The sequence below is a fragment of the Diabrotica undecimpunctata genome, chromosome 1 (assembly GCF_040954645.1).
Source record: "Diabrotica undecimpunctata isolate CICGRU chromosome 1, icDiaUnde3, whole genome shotgun sequence".
In the NCBI taxonomy this organism is placed as follows: domain Eukaryota; kingdom Metazoa; phylum Arthropoda; class Insecta; order Coleoptera; family Chrysomelidae; genus Diabrotica; species Diabrotica undecimpunctata.
Window position 1 is genome coordinate 122,381,235 of NC_092803.1, and position 22,981 is coordinate 122,404,215.

At 34.5% G+C, this 22,981-nt stretch overlaps 1 protein-coding gene across 1 annotated transcript; it reads right to left on the reverse strand.

The window, feature by feature from the left end:
• Positions 1–4,308: 4,308 nt before the first annotated feature.
• TfIIEalpha (transcription factor IIEalpha) lies at positions 4,309–22,344 on the reverse strand. Its single transcript, XM_072519298.1, has 3 exons — positions 21,797–22,344; positions 7,654–8,130; positions 4,309–4,710 (listed from the first exon to the last, which is right to left on the reverse strand). The coding sequence occupies exons 1-3, from the start codon at positions 22,206–22,208 to the stop codon at positions 4,376–4,378; spliced, it is 1,224 nt and encodes a 407-aa protein (XP_072375399.1). The 5' UTR covers positions 22,209–22,344; the 3' UTR covers positions 4,309–4,375.
• Between the last annotated feature and the right edge of the window lie 637 nt (positions 22,345–22,981).

A 22,981-nucleotide genomic window follows, 5' to 3' on the forward strand; every position in this document is an offset into this window, starting at 1 on the left:
TTTAGTGTCATTTATTGTATTTCAGTTGTTTATTGCTTTTTTTTATGTTGTTTTCGTTTTTAATACAAATAAAAATAACGTACTGGGGTCTGATGATGGGGCAAATATTGTAAGCCTTGAAACCCGTAGCCCAAAATTTACCAACTTTATTAAATAAAAAATACTTAAGATTGTGAGTATTGACTCATTTCCCATATACTAGTACTAGCTGACCCGGCCTCGCGTTGCTGTGGCTAAAGTTTTTGTTATATTACATTATAGTAAACAATCTAAGAGGAACAATAAGAGAACATCAGTCACGGAGTCCACTATGCTTTTTCACACAGATGGTATTTGTAAAAAAATATGGTGATCTCCTTATTTGACTTTCTACTACTATAACCCTTTAGTACAATGAAATTATTTACGAACAAAGACGAAAATGTTGATGTTGGTATACAAATTCACTGGATTGAGATTTGAAGGGGAAGTACGTTGAACACAATTAATTAAAATGTTCTAACACTCGATATTAAGCAGAAATCAATAGGTACAAAATAAAAATTTATTAGATTTATTATTTCCATTTAATTTTATAACAAATATAAGTATATTACAGTATAATACAGTAAATAACATGTGACGCTTAAACTCATGAATGAGGTAGGCAAGGCAGACAGTCTTAAACTTTTAAACATTAATATCTATTTTTTTGAATTATAAATACTTTCAATTTCAATTTAATTTAACACCAATCGGTGCACAATGTTTTTGGTTAACCTGTCTTTAGCTAACACAAATAGATTCGACGGTTTCCCAACACGTGAACACGCAACATATAGTTGCCCATGAGAAAAACATGGATTTTCCAAATCTAAACCACAAATGGACATTGTTTGACCTTGAGATTTATTTATAGACATGGCGAAAGCTAAACGAATTGGAAACTGTAGCCTTTTGAAGGATATGGTAGAATCTGATGGTATCATCGGAATACGTGGCAGCAGGACCACTTTTCCTTTAAACTTCCCAGCCAAAATGGTTGCTTCAAGAATGTTTCCGGTGATCTTTTTGATGACCAAACGCGTACCGTTACATAATTGAGGTGGATTCAAATTACGGAGGAGAATAATAGGGGAACCAATCTTTAATCGAAGATTATGTGGTGGCATTCCAGGGATATCTAATGAATTTAAAAATTCAATCGGAAAATTTACACTTTCATTTTCATCAACAACAGTATCGATTGATTTAAAAAACATCAGATCACCTGGTAACAACTGTTGTATCTGGAAGTTAATTTCGTCAACATCAACGTTTTTGGCTGCCAAAATCGCCCGTTGACTAAGCCATTCATAATTCAAATAATTATTCTGTATATCCGGGAAAATACTCTGAATCAATTCATTTTTATCCTGAACAACAGTGCAAAAATTGTCTGGTAGTTTAATGCATTGCGTATTTGGTTGCAGTTCTATTTTACCGTTTCCAATATCTAGTAGTTGTTCGGAAAATATTTGTGCTGATGGATCATTTTGCAATTGTACTTGCATATTTATGGTCAATCGAAGTGTTTCAACACTTCGCCATAAGAATGATTGCATTCAAACATGCATTAATCTCATCCGCGAAAGTAGAGCGAGGTATAACCGGTAAGGTCTGCCCGAAGTCACCAGACAAATGTAAGATAGCACCACCGAAAAGTTTATTATTGCTGTTTAAATCTTGCATAGTTCTGTTTAATGCTTCAAGTGAATATTTGTGTGCCATTGTGCACTCATCCCAAATTATTATAGAACTCTTCCGCAACACTGCAGCTATTCCACTATTCTTTTTGATGTTACACATTGCATCTGGTTTATTACGAACGTCCAATGGCAGCTTGAATGTTGAATGTGCTGTTCGCCCACCATCCAGTAAAGTAGCCGCAATGCCTGACGATGCTACTGCTAATGCGATTTTTTGTTGCGACCGTATTTTGGCAAGAGTCAACGATATTAAAAATGTCTTACCGGTTCCACCGGGTGCATCCAAGAAAAAAAAACCGCCTTGTTCAGCAGCAACAGCCAGCATAATCCGATCATAAATAATTTTTTGTTCTGCTGTCAGTAATGGTTCATGTTCATGATCATTGTTGCTAAACTTCCATGGTCATATTGATTTTCTCGTTGTAAATCGGTATTGACTAAGTCGGTGGCTGGACGATTAGGTGATGGCATACCATAATGATTAAGTGGTAAATTTGAAATAAGAACACATAAATCCTCGATCAAGACCAATGCTTCATTGTACATCTCTGGTGTATAATCTATGTTTTGGCATTGATTTGTTTGTCTAATTAGGTGCAAGATGTCTTCTGTCATACAATTTTTATATTTTTCCCACAAAGTTTGTGCTTGCGAGGGATAACATGTCGTCAAAATAATTGCAAACAACTGACGAATGTTATTCGGTGTTGATGTCAACGCAGCATCAGCAAGCGTTAAGTCCCAATGGTTATCGTCTTCTAGCAATTGCAGTTCACGACATGCATCCTGGTATGTATTGAATACTCGACCATGAAAAAATATTTGTACAACTATTGAAAAAGTGTAGGAAATTGTGTATCATTTTTGCATTGACATTTTAATTAAATTTTATAATTATGTGATAATACTTACATACATATATTCAAATTAAATTATAAAGTTTTGATCAATGAAGCACAAATAAGTAAAAAACAGGATTAATTTCACTGTATTATCTTCATTATAATATGAATTCAATTTACACTTCAGTCTAAGTAACACGTGGCCGGCTATGCTAACACCAAAAATTTAAAAAGTGGAAATAATTGAATTATACAGTATTTCGTTCACTACAAAATAAATTTAATTAATTTTATAGCGTCAACAACACGTGGTAATTATGCTATTAAAATGTATCTTATATAACACGTTCGTAGATTTACCATAGCAGCGCCATCTATTGATTACTTACTCAACCCAGTCGAAAGGTATCGACATCTGTTAGAATCATTTGGAGTTAACAGATAATTGTGACTGTCAAATAATAACAGACAAATAATTAGCAATAAATTAAAATTGCGACTATAATTTGAGATTTAAACTATCCTATCTCTCAAGTTGGATCGAACTGCACATGGTGTGCGAAATTTTATTATAATCGGTTAATTGGTTTAGGAGTCCATTGAAGACAAACATTGTGACACGAGATTTATATATATTAAGATTATGGACTCACATTGGCAACATTTTCATCATTTGAATTATTTTAAACTGTGACCTTTTGTCTAGTGTTTGTTATTTGTATAAGTGTGTTTGAATGTTTATGACATTCTTAAATGTGCTGGATAGCCAATTTTTAACGAAATGCCCCTGAATATGCTCTGAGAACGAAAATACTTGGGCAAAATTTAACCCAAGAACTGTGCTCGATACCTACCGTTTATTATAAAGTGGCCGCAAATAGTTTTAATTCAATTAATGGTAATTAATTTTTGAACAAAAAATTTGATTTTTTCTTAAAATACGCTGCACCAACGTATATGCATGTTTTTTTTATATCAAATTAAAGATAGTTTTTTTTAATATGATGATATAAGGGTACCAGCTGTTAAAAACGCGAGGTATCAAAGATAAAGTAAAATGGAGATAGCCCGCAACGACACTAGTTTGACAAGTGATAATATGTATATTATTAACACTATCTATCGACGCATGCTTTAAAAACTCACACAACTGACATTACCATGTCAAAACCAGTGGCGCTGAGCTCGAGCACTCTTTTACTTTATCTTTGATTTCTCGCGTTTTTAACAGCTGGCAATCCTAATTTGCGACCATTTTTTCTCAGGCAACCTTATATCATCATATTAAAAAAATAGCTTTAATTTGATATAAAAAACATGCATATATGGCATGAGCAGCGTATTTTATTGAAAAAGAGGTTCTGGATCTAAATAGATTGTGGCTCTCAACACTACGAAATGTACGAAAAGTCTGTACGAAAACCGACAGACTCTCAAAAGCACATCAAGGGTACAAATGGCGCATATACTCGAGACATTTAATATAGACTACGAGCGATAGGAGGCTACAAGTACATCGGCTTTTGTATCGCCTTTAATAATTTATACTGCAGTTTTAAACAAAACATCATAAAGCAAAAATTCTAGACCACGGTATGTAAATCTCAATACATGAAACAGTTACAACTTGGTATGTTATGACATTCACTAACCAAGTCTGAGGAAATTAGGTGGAAATTCACTGTATTAGAGCAACCACACATCTAAAAATATAGAAGAAATTATATAAAAAAGAGATGTTAGTTTTAAAACTTATAATTATCAGTATTGAATTTGTTTGCATTACAAAAAATATAAAAAATACATCTAAATATTCATATGAGAGTAGTAATCCTGAAAAACCTGTACATAAATCTCTTTTTCAGACTGACTCATTTCTGCAATTATAGTATCGTTAATTTCAGTTATAGGATATGTCTTATTGCCTACTGTAACAGTTGGAACATCATCATTGTCTTCATCGTCTGAATCCATTGTTTCTACATCTTGCATTTCGTCATGAACATCATTCATTTCATCTGAACTGGATTCCGATTCATTGTTCAAACCCTTAACAGCATTAACTGTTGTGTTCGTTGGTCTCTTTTCGTGAGCAAGTAGGACTGACATAATATCATCATTCTTGGCATTTGTACCACCAGCTAAAATAAAATAACAAATTGAGAAATAAACTTATATTTATAGTCGGATTCACGAGAAGATTTCAGAGTTAGCTATTACGGACAATGTAAATCAAATGGAAGAAAATGCTGCGCTGTTGCGAGTTCATCGTCACCAGCCCTGCCGCGGCAGAGACGGCTTCAGATGCGAGTAAAACGATAGTGGGTAGATATACTATTTGCATTCGAACTTAAAACACTCCATTATACAAGGAACACTTGCATTTCTGCACTAACATTCACTGATTTGCCCTGACACGTCCATTCCAGAAAATATTCGGACGTCCTCGCAATATTTGACGAATACAAAACTTCTTACATATCGTTTTGTTATATTTACGTAAATGGATGTTTTGAGACTTTTGAAACTGAACCAGATAATAATGAGACACAAATACCGGGAATATCTGGAATCACTAATACGGAAATTGATGAACTACCGGATGTTAAAAAACTACAAGATTTTCAGAATTTAGCCAAATGTGCAACCACTTCAAATCAATTATTAAATTTTATTGTTACGAGAACTGTAAATAAAATAATGAAACAGATATTTCATTATCTACAAAAAAACAATGATTTAGAGGTGAATGTCTGATAAATTCCCATTGGTAATTTAGAGTTTTCCTGATAATAGTATCTACTATTTGTTACCCGAGTGGGTATTATAATAAATTAACAAATAAGAAAATAGATTACTGACGAATGGCAGTTTGTATAAATGGTTTAACAGTTTTATGTGTGCATTCGAGAAGGGACGTTAACCGGTCAAAAAATAAGTGCAATTTATTTTTAAACTTTTTTATCTACTGTGTCAAAAAAATCAGCATTAGGAGGTGAAAAGTTTCAAATGAGGACAAGTTTTAGATTTGTATGCGCGAGAAATGATTTTGAATATGTTTATATGTGCAACAAGAACAAATTTGGTTCTGACTCCAACACAAATTGTTTCTAAACCAAGTACAGCCTTGAAAATTCGTTAGGGAGGATTGGAACATAATGAAAACCAATCGGGAGTTTACCTACGATGAGAATATGAGGAGCCAATTGAGAAGACTACCACTACCACATGGAATTTTTCTTAAAGAAGATACCTCCCACAATCAAAACTATTCTGGATACCGTTAGTTTACATGAATATTTGCCTAAATTTTCCAAAAGTACTCTCTACCGACTATTGCGAGAGATAGGCTTTGTTTATGAAAAAAGAGGAAAGAAAGCAGTAATGATGGAGCGTCCTGACATAATAAATCAGAGGCATAAATTTCTCAGAAAAATACAGAATTATTGATAGTAAGGATACAATATTTTCTATTTGGATGAAAGTTGGGTAAATATCGGGCATACAGTAAATAAAGTATAGATGGATTCAACCATAACCAGTTATAAGGATGAATTTTTAAAAGGCTTGACTATTGGTCTAAATGATCCAAAACAAAGAGGTCCAAGATTCGTCTTGTTACATGTTGGATATGACACGAGGTTTTGTACCAAATTCAGAATGTGTATTTTTAACAAAAAAATTTAGGCGACAACCATGTCGAAATGAACGGCGAGTCCTTCGAAGATTAGTTTGAAAATAAACTAATCGCATGCCTCCCGAAGGGAGAGATAAATGAGCTAGTAATGGATAATGAATGCTCCATATCATTTATGCAAACAAAATTTCCCAAGAAGCTCCTAGAACAAACATCAAATTCAAGAATGGTTACGAAATAAGGATATGTTTTAAAGAAGATTATTTAAAGTCAGAACTATTATATGTAGCAAACAGTTAAGCAGATATATACAAATATAACATCGAAACTTTGGCCGAGAAATATGGTGTAGAAGTATTACGATTGCCTCCCTATCACTGTGAGCTCAATCCGATAGAGATGGTTTGGAGTCAAGTTATACATTACATTGCTGCCGAAACAGTGACTTTAAAGAAGATCGTGTGCAACAACTCATACATGAAGCGTTTGCCAATGTCTCTGCTGAACAGTGGCAAAATTGTACAGTGCGTCCGTCCGTTGATTTTTGTTTTACTTACGTACACCCGGTTCATTTCTTATAACATAAACTTGATAAAAATAGACTGACATTATAAGGCGGTGCATTTGTATCGGTTTTTAATAATGAGAACAATTTTTTGTGGTTGCATTAAAAATCAAAACGCATTTCTTTAAAAAGACAAAAAAAAATATACTTTTATTGAAAATAAAAAATAATTCCTAATAAAATAAGAAATAATTCTTATGCCCTACACAAATGATTCAAATATTTGACCTTCTACGACTGAACAGTATCCCAATCTGTCATATGTAAGACATAAAATCACATTTTTTGACAAACCTCGTATACTAATAAAATATACAATACAATAAATAATATTACATTACTTTTTTAAGATTCTAAAATTAAAATAAAATACAGGGTTTGCTTTAAAAACATTTAAATTTATATCATTGATCCAAGTTGGGACATGCAGTAGGTATATGAATTCCTAATTAAACTTTGTAGCCACTGCGGATTTTTGCCGAAGGAATTTTTAATATCACTGACAGTTTTCCTAGTAAACTCCGTCTCGTTGTCACACCCTGTATAATTTAGTAAAAAAAAATTCAAGGAAAAAGTTTTTATTAAATTTTGTGTGATTTGCAAAAGTCTGAAAGTTGTAAATGTTGCATTTAGTTCTACTATGATTGCATGGTTTCATGTTATCATACATGAGGGCCAGCACGGTCCTGTATTGTACGTGACGATCAAGAACGTGCATAGCTTTTAAACGGCAACGGCAGCACTGAATTCTTCTCGTGAATCCGACTATAGCATAATTGACTCGACCGCGAGAAAACCGAGCAGAAAACAGTCTCGAATTAGCCAAAACAAAACAAATTCGAAAGAAAACATAAATTTTGTGTTTAAGATATATCAACTCACCTGTAGCCTCTGTAATATCACCTAAACTATCACTAACTTTATTAGACTCTTGTGAGTCCATATTTGTTATAACAGTAGATTCAGTCATCCATATTGGTTGTTCCTTCCGGTTAGCAGTAGCATTACTTTCTTCTCCAATAGTGATATCAACTCTAGTTTCTTCCACTGCAAATCCTCCTCTCCTAGTCGCCTCTCCGGACCATTCCTGTCCAGTTGGAGGTGCATTGGTTTTTTTATCCAAACCTCTGATTGTACTAATATCAACTGGTTCAGGTTCTAGTACTTCAGGTGCTAATTTAATACCTTCTACTTCACGCAATAGAATATACAGAGGATCTAATTGTTCATTGAATTTTGCTAATAATAACCTAGAGTCTTTTTTGGGCAAAGCTGAGGAATCTTCTTCAACAACTTCTCTACAATATGTACAATGGAATTCGCCAGTTGTGAAATCAAAGAGTTGATCAGCCTCCAAATCTAAAAATATTTATTATTTAATTTTAAATAATTATTTTCACGGTGCTCTAAACGAAAATTTGTACTCCCTAAAACTAGCAAACTAAATGTTTAAAAAAAAAATCAAAAAAGCAGTCGATTTTTATATCGAGTAGGCCAATTTTTATGCAAAAATATTCTTGCAACTTTAACCCTGAGCTGGGGGTTGCCACCCCACACAAGCTTTTAAACAGGATGAGGATGAGGTGTCAAATGACTTATATTTGGAACAGGTTTTCATTACCAATACAACCGTTTTTATTTGTTTAAAAGCTATCGATTATTTACCCACGAATCGCGTTTAAAGTTTAGCGACTTGTTTGCCATGTTTACCATGGTTTGTTAAACCATCTATGAACATTTGTACCCTTAAAAACATGCAAAATAAATGTTTTGACAAAAATCCAAAAAACGGTCGATTTTTATATCGAGGGGCATCAATTGTTATGCAAAAATAATTCTTGCAATTTTTTTTATATAGCACAAGGAGTAGAATGACTTTTATAAGAGAGTTTCATTACTTACATGAGTGTTTATTTATTTTTTTAAATCGATAGATTATTTATCGAAAATTTAAAAATTTGTACATGATTGCATCCCCCAGTACAGAGTTAAAGTTGTAAGAATTAATTTTGCATAAAAACTGGTCCCCCGATATAAAAATGTTTTTTGATTTTAACATTTTTTAATTTTAGGGGGAACTTGAAATTTTAAAGAGATTTGTCGGTAACTAATCGATCGGTTGTTAAAAAAAAAAGAAAATCGGTAGTGTAAGTAATGAAAACCGACTCGAAACGCAAACTTCTATATTTATTTTAATGAAAATCCCGTCCAAATTATGGCACATTTGACCTCTCATCCCATTTAAACATTTTTGGGGCGTTGAAGGGTAATGTCGCAAGAATTAGTTTTGGGTAAAAATCGGTCTCCCTTGATGTACAAATCAACTGGTTTTTTAATTTTTGTCAAAAAATTAATTTTTTTTATGCGATTGTAAAATTTATGTGGATCCCGTCACATATAGGTATACATGGTAATGACAGAGTAGATGCTGCCGCCAAATCTTCCGTTAACAACGAAGATTTGACAGAACCTACCTATCACTCGATTAACTCGACATTGAAAGAACGGTGGCTTCAAGAATGGAATCAATCTCAACAAAAACTACGAGACATAAAAATAACAGTTACAAGATGGAAGAATAAATGTAGCAACAGGAAAGGCCAAACTCTAATAAACAGACTGAGATTAGGACATACACGCTTAACACATGAATACCATATTACTGGAAGTGTTCATCCAATGTGCGGTAAGTGTTTCAACAGTTTAAGTGTTCAACATTGCTTAATCGAATGCCCTGCATATTCAAATGAGAGGAAATAGTGTAACCTACCGACAACGCTTCGCGAGTGTAGTAGAAAACTGTATCTATTCGTCAGTTTTAAGTTTTCTAAAATCAATAGGAATATACAACCAAATATAAACATCAGTAATGCGTGTACAAATAAATGTGTAATAGTCAATGCTTCTATTAACCAATGTACTTAGTTTAACTCAGATTTCATCATCATCATTGGTGCTACAGCCCTATAAAAAGAGCCTCGACCTTCCCAAGTCTAGAACGCCAGTCAGTTCTATCCATTGCCAACTGTTGCCAGTTTGCTGCGCCTATTTGTCTACCATCCTCATCTACACCATCCCTCCATCTGAGTTTTGGTCTACCCCTACTTCTACTTCCCACAGGTTGTGACATAAGGATTCTTCTAGGAGGGTTGTTCTGCTGTGATCTTGCCAGATGTCCTGCCCATCTTAGTCTTCCTATTTTTATAAAGGATACTACGTCTTTACCACCAAATATATGTTTATATCTGTGATATATCTCGTAGTTGTACCTCCTTCTCCAAACACCATTTTCACAGATGCCACCAAATATTCTTCTCGGGATCCTTCGTTCAAATATAAGCAGGAGATTTTCATCTGCCTTGGAAATGGTCCATGTCTCCGGCCCATATGTCAACACTGGTTGTATAAGGGTTTTGTATGACTCGGTTAACTCAGATTTAAGTATGTAAAAATTGATGTATGTCAAAATCAGTATATATTAAGTATCCAAAAATGAAAAAAAATTGTAATACCGAGCGGCGCTAATGACCACATAGGTTGATGCGCCTTAATTGTAAATAAAAAAAAATTATTTTTTAGTTTTAGGGAGTACAAATTTTTGTTTAAACACCGTGTATATGCTAAAGATATTTTGATTTTACAAAACAAATTAAACTGCAAAGGAATCATTCTAATATACCTCCATCCCAACCTCAAGATGTAATACCATTGTGCCGAAGGAATGCATGGCCGAAGGGGAAAAAGCGATGCCCGAAGGAGGGGGTGAACCGAAGGGGATTATAGCCTTGGCGGAGTATAGGCGCACTGCCACCCTGGACCGAAGAACAGACTCAACTCGTGGGAATAATGGGAATAAAAATGGACAAATACTTAATAAAAAAGAAGAAAGTATAGGGAGAGTATATGGGTGAATGTCAGTAAAGTTAGCATATAAATTTTATAAGGCCGAATTAAGACCAAGACTATAATTTATTGCTTGTTTATTACGGAAAGAAAAAAATTATTGCTGTAGCCGTTTCCGAGAAACAATGGTTATGCTAACTTTAAGGTAAAGTTAGCATAGCCATAGCTATATCTCAGCAAGGAAAAGGGCTACAGGGCCTATCTTGGCGGCATCTTATATACTAAAACGCTAAGCTCTTTTCTTGTCCACCACTTTACTCAAAAACCATATTAGATAATTAAAATATTTTTTCGGAATATTATTAGTATTACGTATGAGATTGTCAAGATATACTTTTGGTACAAAAATTCACTTCCGGTTTTGAGATGACCGGAAGTTAAAATTTACTTTAAGTTTTAGACCCCACAATGTATATATGGATCGAAAGGTCTCGTCGAGACGAATCTAAATATGTACTTCCGGTTGAGATCCGACACCGGAAGTGACCCGAAACGCGCATAAAACGTCAAGATAGAGCAAATCTGACACCGGATTCGTGATCAGCATGCAAAATTAACTGCTAAATGATATCCATGTCGACATTTGATGAACTAAAAATTGCATTCCGGTTTTGAGGTCGACTTCCGCTTTCGTTTTTATTAGTCAAATCAATAGAGAATTCAACGTAGAGTTCAAAAATGTAAGTTCACGAAATTATCATTTATAGTTTTTGAGTTATTGATAAAAATATTTTTACTTCCGGTCATTGTATATATTATTGTATATTTTTCTCGCAAAATAAAAATTTCATTTAAAAAACTCGATGTCGTGTTGGTCCGCTAGTATTTTATTAATTCTATTAACAATTAATTCCTAGCTGTTCACTTTTCTAGTTTCAACGTTTTTGTCCGACATCTCAATTTTTTCGGAGTAAGTTTTTCGCTATAAGAAAATGGGGTAGATTTGAGGATTGGACAATGTACCCACGGGACAATTTCCCGGGGGTGACTTTTGCGATAGGGGACGATGGGGTTGTTTTTGGTGATTGGTCAATGAACCAGAACCAATCAGCAGCAATTAATTAGCAATAAAATGTGCCGCCATAATGAGCTCTGTAGCCCTTTTTCTTGCCGAGATAGAGCTATATAAATATGCTAGCTTTACCATCTTCTTTAGCGGACCCTGTTGACTGCCGCTCTAAATAGTTCTGCACTACTGAATTCAAACCATTCCCTCAAGTTCTTAAGCCACGATATTCTTCGTCTTCCAACATTTCGCTTTCCTCGAATTTTGCTTTGCATAATAAGCTGCAATAATGAGTATCTTTGCCCTCTCATAACATGGCCTAAGTAGGTACTCAAGTTTTTTTCTTTTGATAGTCAATATTATTTCAGCTTCATTTCCTATTCTTCTAGTAACTTCTGCGTTTGACATTCTTTAAATCCATGACATTCGTAGGATTCTTCTGTAATACCAAAATTCAAAGGCGGCCAACTTATTTAGATATACTTGTTTTAATGTCAATGCTTCCAAGCCATAAAGAAGAGTAGTGAATACGTAACACCGAAGAATTCTTAGGCGTAGTCCTAACCTTATATCCCGACAACAAAGAAACTTTTTAAGTTTAACGAATGATGCACGTGCTATTTCAATACGTGTCTTAATTTCTTTGGTTTGGTCTACATTTGATATTGTAGCGAGATTAAATAAAACGAGCGGTTCGAATTTATATACATATATTTATTTATAACTTTACAGTTCGGTAGTATCTTAACAACTAACTCTACTTCTAACATTGTTACCTATATATACTACAGTTACTAGGTTCGAGAATATTCTGGCGTTGTCCCACCTCTAATTCGCCTACGTGACCGGTTATTCTCTCTCGCACTCGATACGCCTCGAAGTTTCGAGGAGAGTATTAGAGATGCAATGCAACCGTTACCTGGGCCATGCCGAGAGTATGTTCGTAACACTGCTCCCCTCTTAAATCTGATCGTCCCGATCAGCAACTCTATATGTAGGCACAGGATGGCGGAATCTAAAAAGATCCTGTTGAACTTCTGTGGTCACGCCGAATCTAGCACTCTTTCTCTCTGCGTAATTTGACATAAATTCATTAAAGCTTGGTCGCCGGTCATCTTTGATCTCATGTTGAAGGGTTCGTGCTTCTTCTGTTTCATTTGAGCCAGCATATGGTGCAAGACGATTTATGTGAACTAGTTTTGGTTTACCTTTCGGCAACTTCTTAATTCGGTATATTACGTCATTTATTTTCTTTTTAATTTCATATGGACCTTCCCATTGTCTTTGCAGTTTGGGAGACAAGCCTCGACGACGTTGTGGATTATAAAGCCAAACAAGATCACCTACTTCATAGCTTTCACTCTTGCATCGAGAATCATATTGATCTTTCATTCTGTCACTGGCTATCTGGATGTGTTTTCGGGCAAGTTCATGAATGTTGTTCATTCTTAACTTCAGGCGGTCGACATAATCTTCGCTTGCAACATGTTCTTCGGAAGGTCTGCAGCCAAACTCTAGGTCTCAGGGTAAACGAACTTCACGACCTAACATCAGGCAGGTTGGAGTCTGTCCTATAGTTTCATTCACGGCCGAGCGGTAGGCCATTAGGAATAAATGAATGTGCTGGTCCCAATCTCTTTGATGTTCTGATACAACTTTGGACAGGTGTTTACCCATTGTTCGGTTCATTCTCTCGACCATTCCATCTGATTGAGGATGCAGGGGTGTCGTTCTGGTCTTATTGACACCAATCAATTTACAAACGTTTTGGAAAAGCGTTGACTCGAAGTTTCGCCCTTGGTCGGAGTGGATCTCCAAAGGAACACCAAATCGGCTAAAGAATTCTTTAACAAGTACCTCTGCAACGGTAGCAGCTTCTTGATTTGGTATCGCATAGGCCTCAGTCCATTTCGTAAAATAATCCATGGCTACCAGGTTATATTTATTTCCATCATTTGTCTCTGGAAGTGGACCTGCAATGTCGATTGCTACTCTTTCCATAGGACTACCAACATTGTACTGTCTCATGGGTGCCCTCTTTTTACCAGCTGGACCATTACTGGTTGCACACAGTTCACATTTCCGGCACCATCTTCTTACATCATCTTTACAGTTTACCCAATAGAACCGTTCTCGAACCTTTTGCAGAGTCTTCGTGATACCAAAGTGTCCACCTGATGCACCGTCATGCAACTGACGCAATACTTCTGACACTTTACTTTTAGGTACAATCAACTGAAGCTTAGTTTCTGTACCATCATCGTTCTCAAAGGTTCTATACAGAAGATCATCTTTCAGCACTAGGCAATTCCATTGGCTCCAGTAACACTTGACTTCTGGACTACATGCACTAATGTCTTGCCAAGAAGGTCTTTCACTTCGACGCATCCAACCCAATACTCTTTTTATACATGGATCATCTGCTTGAGCGTCTTGTAGCTGTTGAGGCTGCCATTGATCATTAATGACGGCGGTTCGTCTCACGGGGCAAAGTCGTTCTTCTAATTCAAGACAATGATTACGATTTGCACTGTATGGCCGTCTTAACCGAGCATCAGCATTTGAATGACTTTTTCCAGCCCTGTGTTCGATTTGTTCTAGCTTTCTGACTGTTGTATTATTTTCTTGCAATTTACGACGAATGTGACCTACGTCGTTACCATTCCAACATCTGGGTTCACTTCTCTTCGGCATCATGTCACGAACTACTTTCCGTACGATTTCCTCCAGACGTTTCTCGTTTTGTTCGTCGCTCTCTTCAGAGGTTCGTACTCGATAGCTCCGTGAAGCTTGACTAGCTGTTTCATGTTCTAAGGCAATAGCGAGCGCTTCATCTAAATCTTTCGGTCTTGCTAGTCGTAAAGCTTTCTGTAGTTCAATGTCTCTTAACCCATTGACGAAGGCATCTACAGCGATTTCTTCCAAAATGTTGTCTGGTGCCTCTGGATAGGCCAACAGCGCTATACGAGCAATATTTGCTTCAAATTCTTGCAAACTCTCACTTGCTCGTTGGATTCTACTTCTTATTTGTACTTTGTAGACTGGTTGTAGATGGGCATCTCCGTAACGTTTATCTAGTCGAGTGAACAAGGTCTGGTAACATTTTTCTTGACCCTTAGGAATTGATCTTAGGATATCCGCAGCATCACCTCGTAAAGCAGCAGTCAAGGAAACAGCTTTTTCTTGTTCTGTCCAATGATTGGCTGTCGCAATAGCTTCAAATTGTCTAAGGTATATGGACCAAGAGGACTTTCCATGAAATGGTGGCAATTTGAATCTCATATGATGTGTCATTTCGTCTCTCGGTGATTCTTCTTTCACTACTGGATCTAAGGCTATTGTATTAACTGGTGGTAGCACTTTTGTGTTAGTTATCATGGTCTCTAATTGTTTGATCTTCTCTTCTACGTCTTCTATCTTATCGTTAACATTTTTCTGTATCTTATCAAATGTTCTTGAGACTTCTTCAAATTTCTCATTGTTTTGATTACATACTTCGTCGAATCTTCTAGACATATTTTCGAATTTCTCGTCGTTTTGTCTGACTGTTTCTTTAATAATTTGAGAAGTTTCTTCGATCATTTGAGACGTTTCATCGAATCTTTTGGAAACATTCTCGAATTTATCACCATTTTTTTTAGAAGATTCTTCTATCATTTGCGAGACATTTTTTATTTTCATTAAAACTGCTTCTTCTGCTGACTGGAACTGGAATGTCTCTGGGTCTTCTCCATTCTTGTTGAGAACAGTCTTCAGTCGTTCTTGAAGTATCTGTTTGGACCCGCTGCAGTCTTCATCGCGTTCTTCTAGTTGCTCACGCAACTGTTTTACTGAAAGTTCTACTAGCAGCATCTTTGTCAGGCACACACGTACTTTTTAAATGTTCTTTTCGTACAAAGATCACTACCGAACTACGCGGATGTTCCCGACGAACAATACTTTTCAAAAGTTCAAAAGTCTTTTTCAAAAGTCACTGCTGAATTTATTTCTTTTACTCACACCGTAACACCACTGTAGCGAGATTAAATAAAACGAGCGGTTCGAATTTATATACATATATTTATTTATAACTTTACAGTTCGGTAGTATCTTAACAACTAACTCTACTTCTAACATTGTTACCTATATATACTACAGTTACTAGGTTCGAGAATATTCTTGTGCCCATACCATTTCTACAGCCAAACTGTGTGTCACTAAACTAAAGCTTTACCATAAAGTTGGCATACATTATGGTCGAAAAAGGAGCGGTGGAAGAGTCACGGCTGTAGTGCGGCAGGGGTCGGTTCTGAGACCCACACTGGAACCTGCATATGACGGGATTGTGAGCCAACAATACCTCACTATGCTGGTGGTGGCAGAGAGAAGAACATAATTTTTGATGCACAGTGTAAAACAGAGGCCATAGTTCTCAAGTGACCAAGGCAAAGGTTTTATACACTATTTTAATATGCAATAAATGGAGAGCTGAGAGGAGCCTGCTTGAGAGAGCTAGGAGGTAGGATGCAATAGGAACTGGTGGAGGAGATCCTTAGGTCGTTGGATCGGTGGAGAATTCAGAAACATGTGAAGAGAACGCTGGAGAGAACCGAACAGGAAGAAAGGAGACAGGGTGCCCAGGACTAAGAGGGTATTTTTTAGCAGGTAGGTCTCTGACATTGACAGCGATGGTGTCTGAACAACCTGCTGTGTGGTCTAGGATATCATCGTGGTCACATTGGAGGAATCCTGCAAAATCGAGGCTGGAAGACGTTTCTACCCACCCTTTATGACTGAGGTGTTTCGAATATTTTGACCACTCCCTCATAAAAGACGAAAAAAAAAGTTGTTACAGACTGACAGGTTGTAGACTTCAGACTATTTAGTGCAGCTTGGCTTTCAGAGGCAATAAATCAAACCCCAAATATATTGTTAGTAACACTGTCTGAAATATTTTAGGATTTTCGAGGGCTGTTGAGTTGCATGATAGTGATATGAGTGATTTTGTTTTATGTTTCCTCGCAATCATTTACGATGAAATTTAGTTCTTAGTTAAAAATCTTGTTTTGCAGCCATTATGTCTGTGGGCATCTTCATTAATTGTGTTGTTTCGACCTTCCACAGCTCCAATATCTAGTAAAGTCGCTGGGCTTTAAATACTGAAACTGTATTAGTTGCCCCTTATATGTATCTGTCTGTAGTGAGGAAGCATTACATCTAAGGCTGCAGTTGGGTACAATCTCAATTTAACTGTGATACCTATACAACCGGATCTTTGTACTTTTTTAACTTTATTACTGTTGTCTGTTGAGTTTTGAAGATATTTAAATTAAACCGATGCGTTCAGGCGCCATCTTTAACCCCGTTACACGCGCTATGAGCGAATCCCTCACCATATTTATTTATAAGCAATGACAATTATCTTAGCTAATATGACAACTTTGCTTTTAGTATCGTTAGTAAGAGGAGATATCAACATTTCAGAATATTTCAGGCGGTCAGTATGCTGTCATACTTGATCGAAGTGACAGCCCTCTTTATGTGAGGGTACTCCTCACTGCACATGCGATCACGTTTTTGTAATTTCAAAGAAACTTTTATGTTTTTGTTTAATATTTAGGTAAGTTTAAGGTATATCATTAAAACATTATTGTTAGGTTAGAAAGCTGATTTGCAAAACATTGCCATTTTTAATTTGGATAAAGATTTTACAGATTTGTAAAATGGTCAAGAACTAAGGGACCATTTTCAAATTCGAGTTGAAGCAGAGCCTCTATTATAGCAATAAAACGAGAATCTAATAAATGTGCCTCTTATCCTAAGAGAAAGAACCGAAAACTCAAACAAAGTACTGAAAGTCAAATTCTGGTAACCCTATTTGTAAGGAGCACACAAAAATTTTTGGTCTAATTCCTCTTATTATGAAATAGAGGAGGAAGAATCTGTGTAGATCCATTCATTATCTGTAGGTACATACATTACCTTTAAAACTTTTCATTTGTGTATTCATCATCTTATTTGTATATTATCTAATTATATTTGATTTACTTATTTGTTTGATTTACAATATTTTATCACTTTGTTTTGTTAAATTAATAAAAATATTTTGGTTTATAAGACTTTCTATTATATGTAAGTATAAACCATTGTAATTTTATACATGCTGACATTCATTCTTCCTCGAAATATGTGAAATTGATGTAGGTGAGGGTGACGCTCATAGGGGTGCAACTACATTAAAATAGAAAATGCATGTAACGGCAAGATAAAAATCTCCAGCTCCCTTAGGAAGCATTTTTTGATAAAGTGATTTTAAGGTTTATTGAATGAACTTAAAGTTCTTCCGCTTCTTTTTCCTTCTTGTATGTAGGCTTTGCCTGTTTCTTCTTCAATATTAGCCTCCTAAATTGTTTAAATTGTCGCACCATCTTTTTCTTGGTCTGCCAATACTTCTTCATGTATTCTTCACTATCCTAATGAACATAAAGTGAGTTCCAGAATTTGTAGCTTTCTTTTGTGAAAAGTGTTTGTGGACACATCTGTAACTCAAAGAGTACTCAAAAACCTAACACCCCATTGGACTCGATAGGCACTCACAACTTTGACCAATAGCTATCAAGGTTACCTCACCTGCTAAACTACTTAGGCAAAAATTTAAGTGGTTTTGGCATTGTACTGACATATGTTCCTACACCAGTGTCAAATGGAGAAATTTTATATAATATGGAAACAACTGCCACTCATTAAGTTCACAACTATAACGTAAAAAAATTCTACCTTAGAGATACAGCAATGAACAATTGCAGGACAATGAAGCATTGTGGTAGAAGGAATAAAGTACTACAACCTTATCCCAGGCATAGTGAAGGCAATGAACACCACTGCCTTTAAACGAAAATTAAAACATCTAATTTATGAGAACCATTTTATAACACCCTCACACTAGTGATGTAAAAAAGTACCTACCTGTTACAAAGTAACGGGTATTTGTCCAACACCCAAAGTAGAGATTTCTAATTGTTAGATATACTCTTTACTTTTGGTACAGATAATCAAGCTAGTAAATTAAGCAAATTACCCAGATGTCTGCAACACAAAACAAAACAAAATCTTTGTCAATTGGCATGTGACTAATCAGCACTTCAAAAGATATATCGAGGCGGCGCCAGCGACGCGGTGTAATGTAAAGACCAACGATGGAGTATATTATACATCGTTGGTAAGGACTAGAGACGCCTGCCGAAGTAGGTGGAGGTTTCTTTGATATTTACACTATTTATTACTTGAAACTGTAATAAAAAGAAAGCTATAGTTTTTTAATATAAATGAAAATAAATAGGCAGAACAATGGCCCAGAAAAAGAATCTAATATTTCACTTTGTAAGTTTGAAATATTTGTTTTCTTTTAATGGATGGGAATTGGGAACTAGAGCTAAGAAGCTGCGTTTTGCATTTAATTATTGGTCTTATATCATTTGTCTATTTTTTAAAACTATAGCTACTCAAAATCAAATGAAACATGACGAAACTCCCTTAAGGTTGATTAATGATGTGGCATTAACAAGGTGGAACTTGATGTACTATATGTTTGAGAGACTAGTTACATTATCGGAACCTTTGGCTGCAATAGTTGGTCTTTTGCTTAATCCTATTAATCTTCTAACTGAGAAGAATTGTCGATATTTAAAGAACTTTGCCATATTTTAAAAGCCTTTTTAAGTTACTGTTCAAATGAGAGCAGAAAAGCAAGTAACCCTCTCCAAAGTTATACTTATTATAAAAGGGCTACTTTCTTTTTTAGAATAAATTAAAGTTAAAGTATTTCGTCAAGCAGGAAGAACTGTAATAATTCTATACTTGCCTCGATTATTGCTCATTTTGGAAATCATGAAAACAATATTATATTGGGTAAAGCTTCTTTCTTGGATCCGACATTTAAAACAAAGTTATTCAGTAACGAAGACAATTTAAAAAGAGTTCGTAATCAAATTCAGGATGAACTAGTTCATCTTTCAGAATATCAATCTGCTGAAAATGAAATGGTTAATGAAACAAATAAAAACATCAAGGAGGACCTATTGGACAATACAGAAAATTACGATATGATTTGGAGGATTTTGATACATAGTTTTTATATTTGCATATTATTTAGCCAGACACGAGAACAGTTTCCAGATACAATTAATTTTCTATCTCAAAACACGGAACCTGCTAGATTGGTTAAATTTCTTGGTATTCATATTGACCAGAATCTGAATTGGAGGGAACAAATACAAAATACAACAAAAAAACTAAATAGAGCCTGCTACTCATTAAGAGTGTTAAAGAGCTATCTAGACCAGGGGATTTTACTATCAGTATATTACGCAAACTTTTATTCTGTTATGCGATATGGAGTAATCTTCTGGGGTACTGCAGTAGATAGCTCAACTGTCTTTATAGTCCAAAATAAGGCAGTCCGGGTGATCTTAGGACTAAAGGCAGGAGAATCTTGTAGAGGCCGTTTCAAATTGTCAGATTGTAGATTGCCACTTCACAGATTATCTACACAGAAAGAAGTCCTTTGTATGCATGTGTTAAATTTTATAATAGTCTACCATCTGACATTCAACAGGAAACACACTATAGAGCTTTTAAAAGAAAGGTTTTTCAACACCTAGTTGATATTGGACCATATACTGTGGCAGAGCCTATCCTTCTCCTTGATCAGCATACTTAATTTGTAATATTAATGTATTTTAAAAGTGTGTCAATATATATATATATATATATATATATATATATATATATATATATATATATATATATGCAAATAAAAATTTACTCTACTCTACTCTACATGTATAAAGAACTATTTGGAGTCCAACAGCAGCTGCCATTGCCGAAAATCAAAATGTTTTCTGAAGAGCCAAATCTGGCAAAAAAGAATCCTCTCATTTGGTGGTGCGAGGGGCAAAGAGTGTATTCCTGGTTATTTAAAAAGTATTTATGTGTATGTGCCTCTTCTGTTTGATGCAAACATATATTTTCTAAAGCCAGTAAAAAAGCAACCAAAGGCAGAAACAGATTAAAATAAAAAAAATGTAGAAAAACTACTATTTTTGCATTATAATACCGATTTATAAAAAATTTAATATTTTTGATTTTTCATTTATATTTTATTTTGTATTTTTCTTTTGTTTTGTGAAAATAAAGTGGTTTTTATTATGTTTAAGAAAATCCCAGTTAACCAAGTTTGGACTATATTTATATATTATAAGTACTTAACTAATCTTATTACTTAGTAGTAAGTTACTACTATCATTACCTTTTAAATACTAATCACTAAAGTCACAAATATTGTACTTTAACTGAAGACCAGAAGTATAGAAAGTAAAGAGTATAAAGGCCCTGGTATTGATATTTAAAGTAACAAATCGTTACAAATATTCAAAAGTAACAAAAATTTACATCACTGCCTCACACTGACATTTTTTACATTTGTTTTTTTCCTTTTTGTATAATAAGTTTTCTTTCTGTTAAATATCAATAATGATAATATCTGTACACCTTATACAAATTGTTTGCACCATTGAAGCTCATTTTCTTACTCAAAATTTCTAATGTGTCAAAGTAATTATTATTAGTGTTAGTATTAATATACATATTTTTTTCTAATTTGACCCACATAGCCTTCGCTCAGGGTCTGTAATTATTATATCTTTAGGGTCTGAATAAATAAATAAATTTTTTACAATAATTCTTGACATGACTAAAATACAATACCTCTTAACTGAAAGAAGGCTCTATAAATTCCACATACACATCCGGAATTCCTTTATAAAAGCATGGTGGTATAAATTCTCATAGTACTCTCATGTTTCCTCAATATCAGTAAATGAAGGTTTATTTTTTCATAACTTAATATTTCTATTTGCTGCTTTAGGATAAAAAATAAATCTAGTTTATAGTTTTTGTTATAGTTGACATTCAATGTAAACATATGGGTAATGTCAAAGTAACAATTATATATAAAAAATACTGTATTATTAGTAAATTCACCTAGTTCATCAAATGTAGGGCTGTAGTTTAAATTTATATAACATTTTACAAAATCGTTTAAAATTTAGCAAGTAAAATTGTATATTTTAAACTAACCTGTAAAAGTTTTTAAGCAACCTGGGCATTTAAAACTAGCTCTACTTGTTGCATCTCGTTCTTCAGTTTCCAGTCGTTTTCTCATTAAATCTAACTTATATTTTATTACATTTACAAAGGTCTTATAGTTAATAAAGTAGTAGTTCACTTTTTGTGCTTTACCATCAGAACCAGTTTCCATTCTCAACCTAACTTGAATAAATTTATCATTTTTTAGGGTAGCTATTCTAGCTCTTAACATTTTTCTTTCAAATTTGAGAAGTTCACAAATATCATCCTCTTTCATACAGGGATTTCTAACTAACATATCTATAATTAATGCATCTTCAATTGAATAAAAACCTCTTACAACAAGTCTAGCCAGTTGTTTTAGACTACTCGGGACTTCTGTGACTAATTTTTCTTCAGTCATTTTCTAAATTATCTTGTAAATTAAAAATACTGTTTTTATTTTATTTTCATTATATTAGTATCAATACGACCAATACAACTTTGGAATCATCATCAAATATCGTTGTTGTACATTTCAGGTTAGTTTTTTTGACATCTCTTCATCTCTTCTTCATCGCAAGATACAATAGACGCACGCCTACTTTGACAATAAATAAGAGTCCACTTCCAAATATATAACCAATATTATAACTATATCCTGGATATATCATACATATATAAATATATAACTATATCTATATTATTACTATATCATAGATGTAGTAACAATAAATAAAAGGTTATTAAATTTAATAGATCTCTGTGGTATACAGGGTATACCCAACCTATGTATACGCATCGGTCTCTAGATATACGAAAAACAAGCGAAAAACGATGTATAATATCCAATATACTCAGTGAATGCTGTAAAAAGTGTCCTAAACATGAATACCTCCGGTTATGTTATTGTTATGATACGAAGTTCACGATTTTTTACGAAGTGACGTTGTGTTTGCATATTTTAGGTGACAAGCAAATTTTATTTTAAATTTTTGAGGGTCTACTCCAGTCGTCAGAGACTAAAATAATACTGAACCTCTAAAAATCATACGAACAAGCTGAATTTTGCCGAGAATATTAATTTTGGGACCCCAAAAAAGATGCAAAAAAGTTTACCACTTTTACTCCCGGGTTTCTCCCTAAAAACCCCCTCGCAGGGGGGTAAAAACGCAAAATCGACCGATTTTACACAGA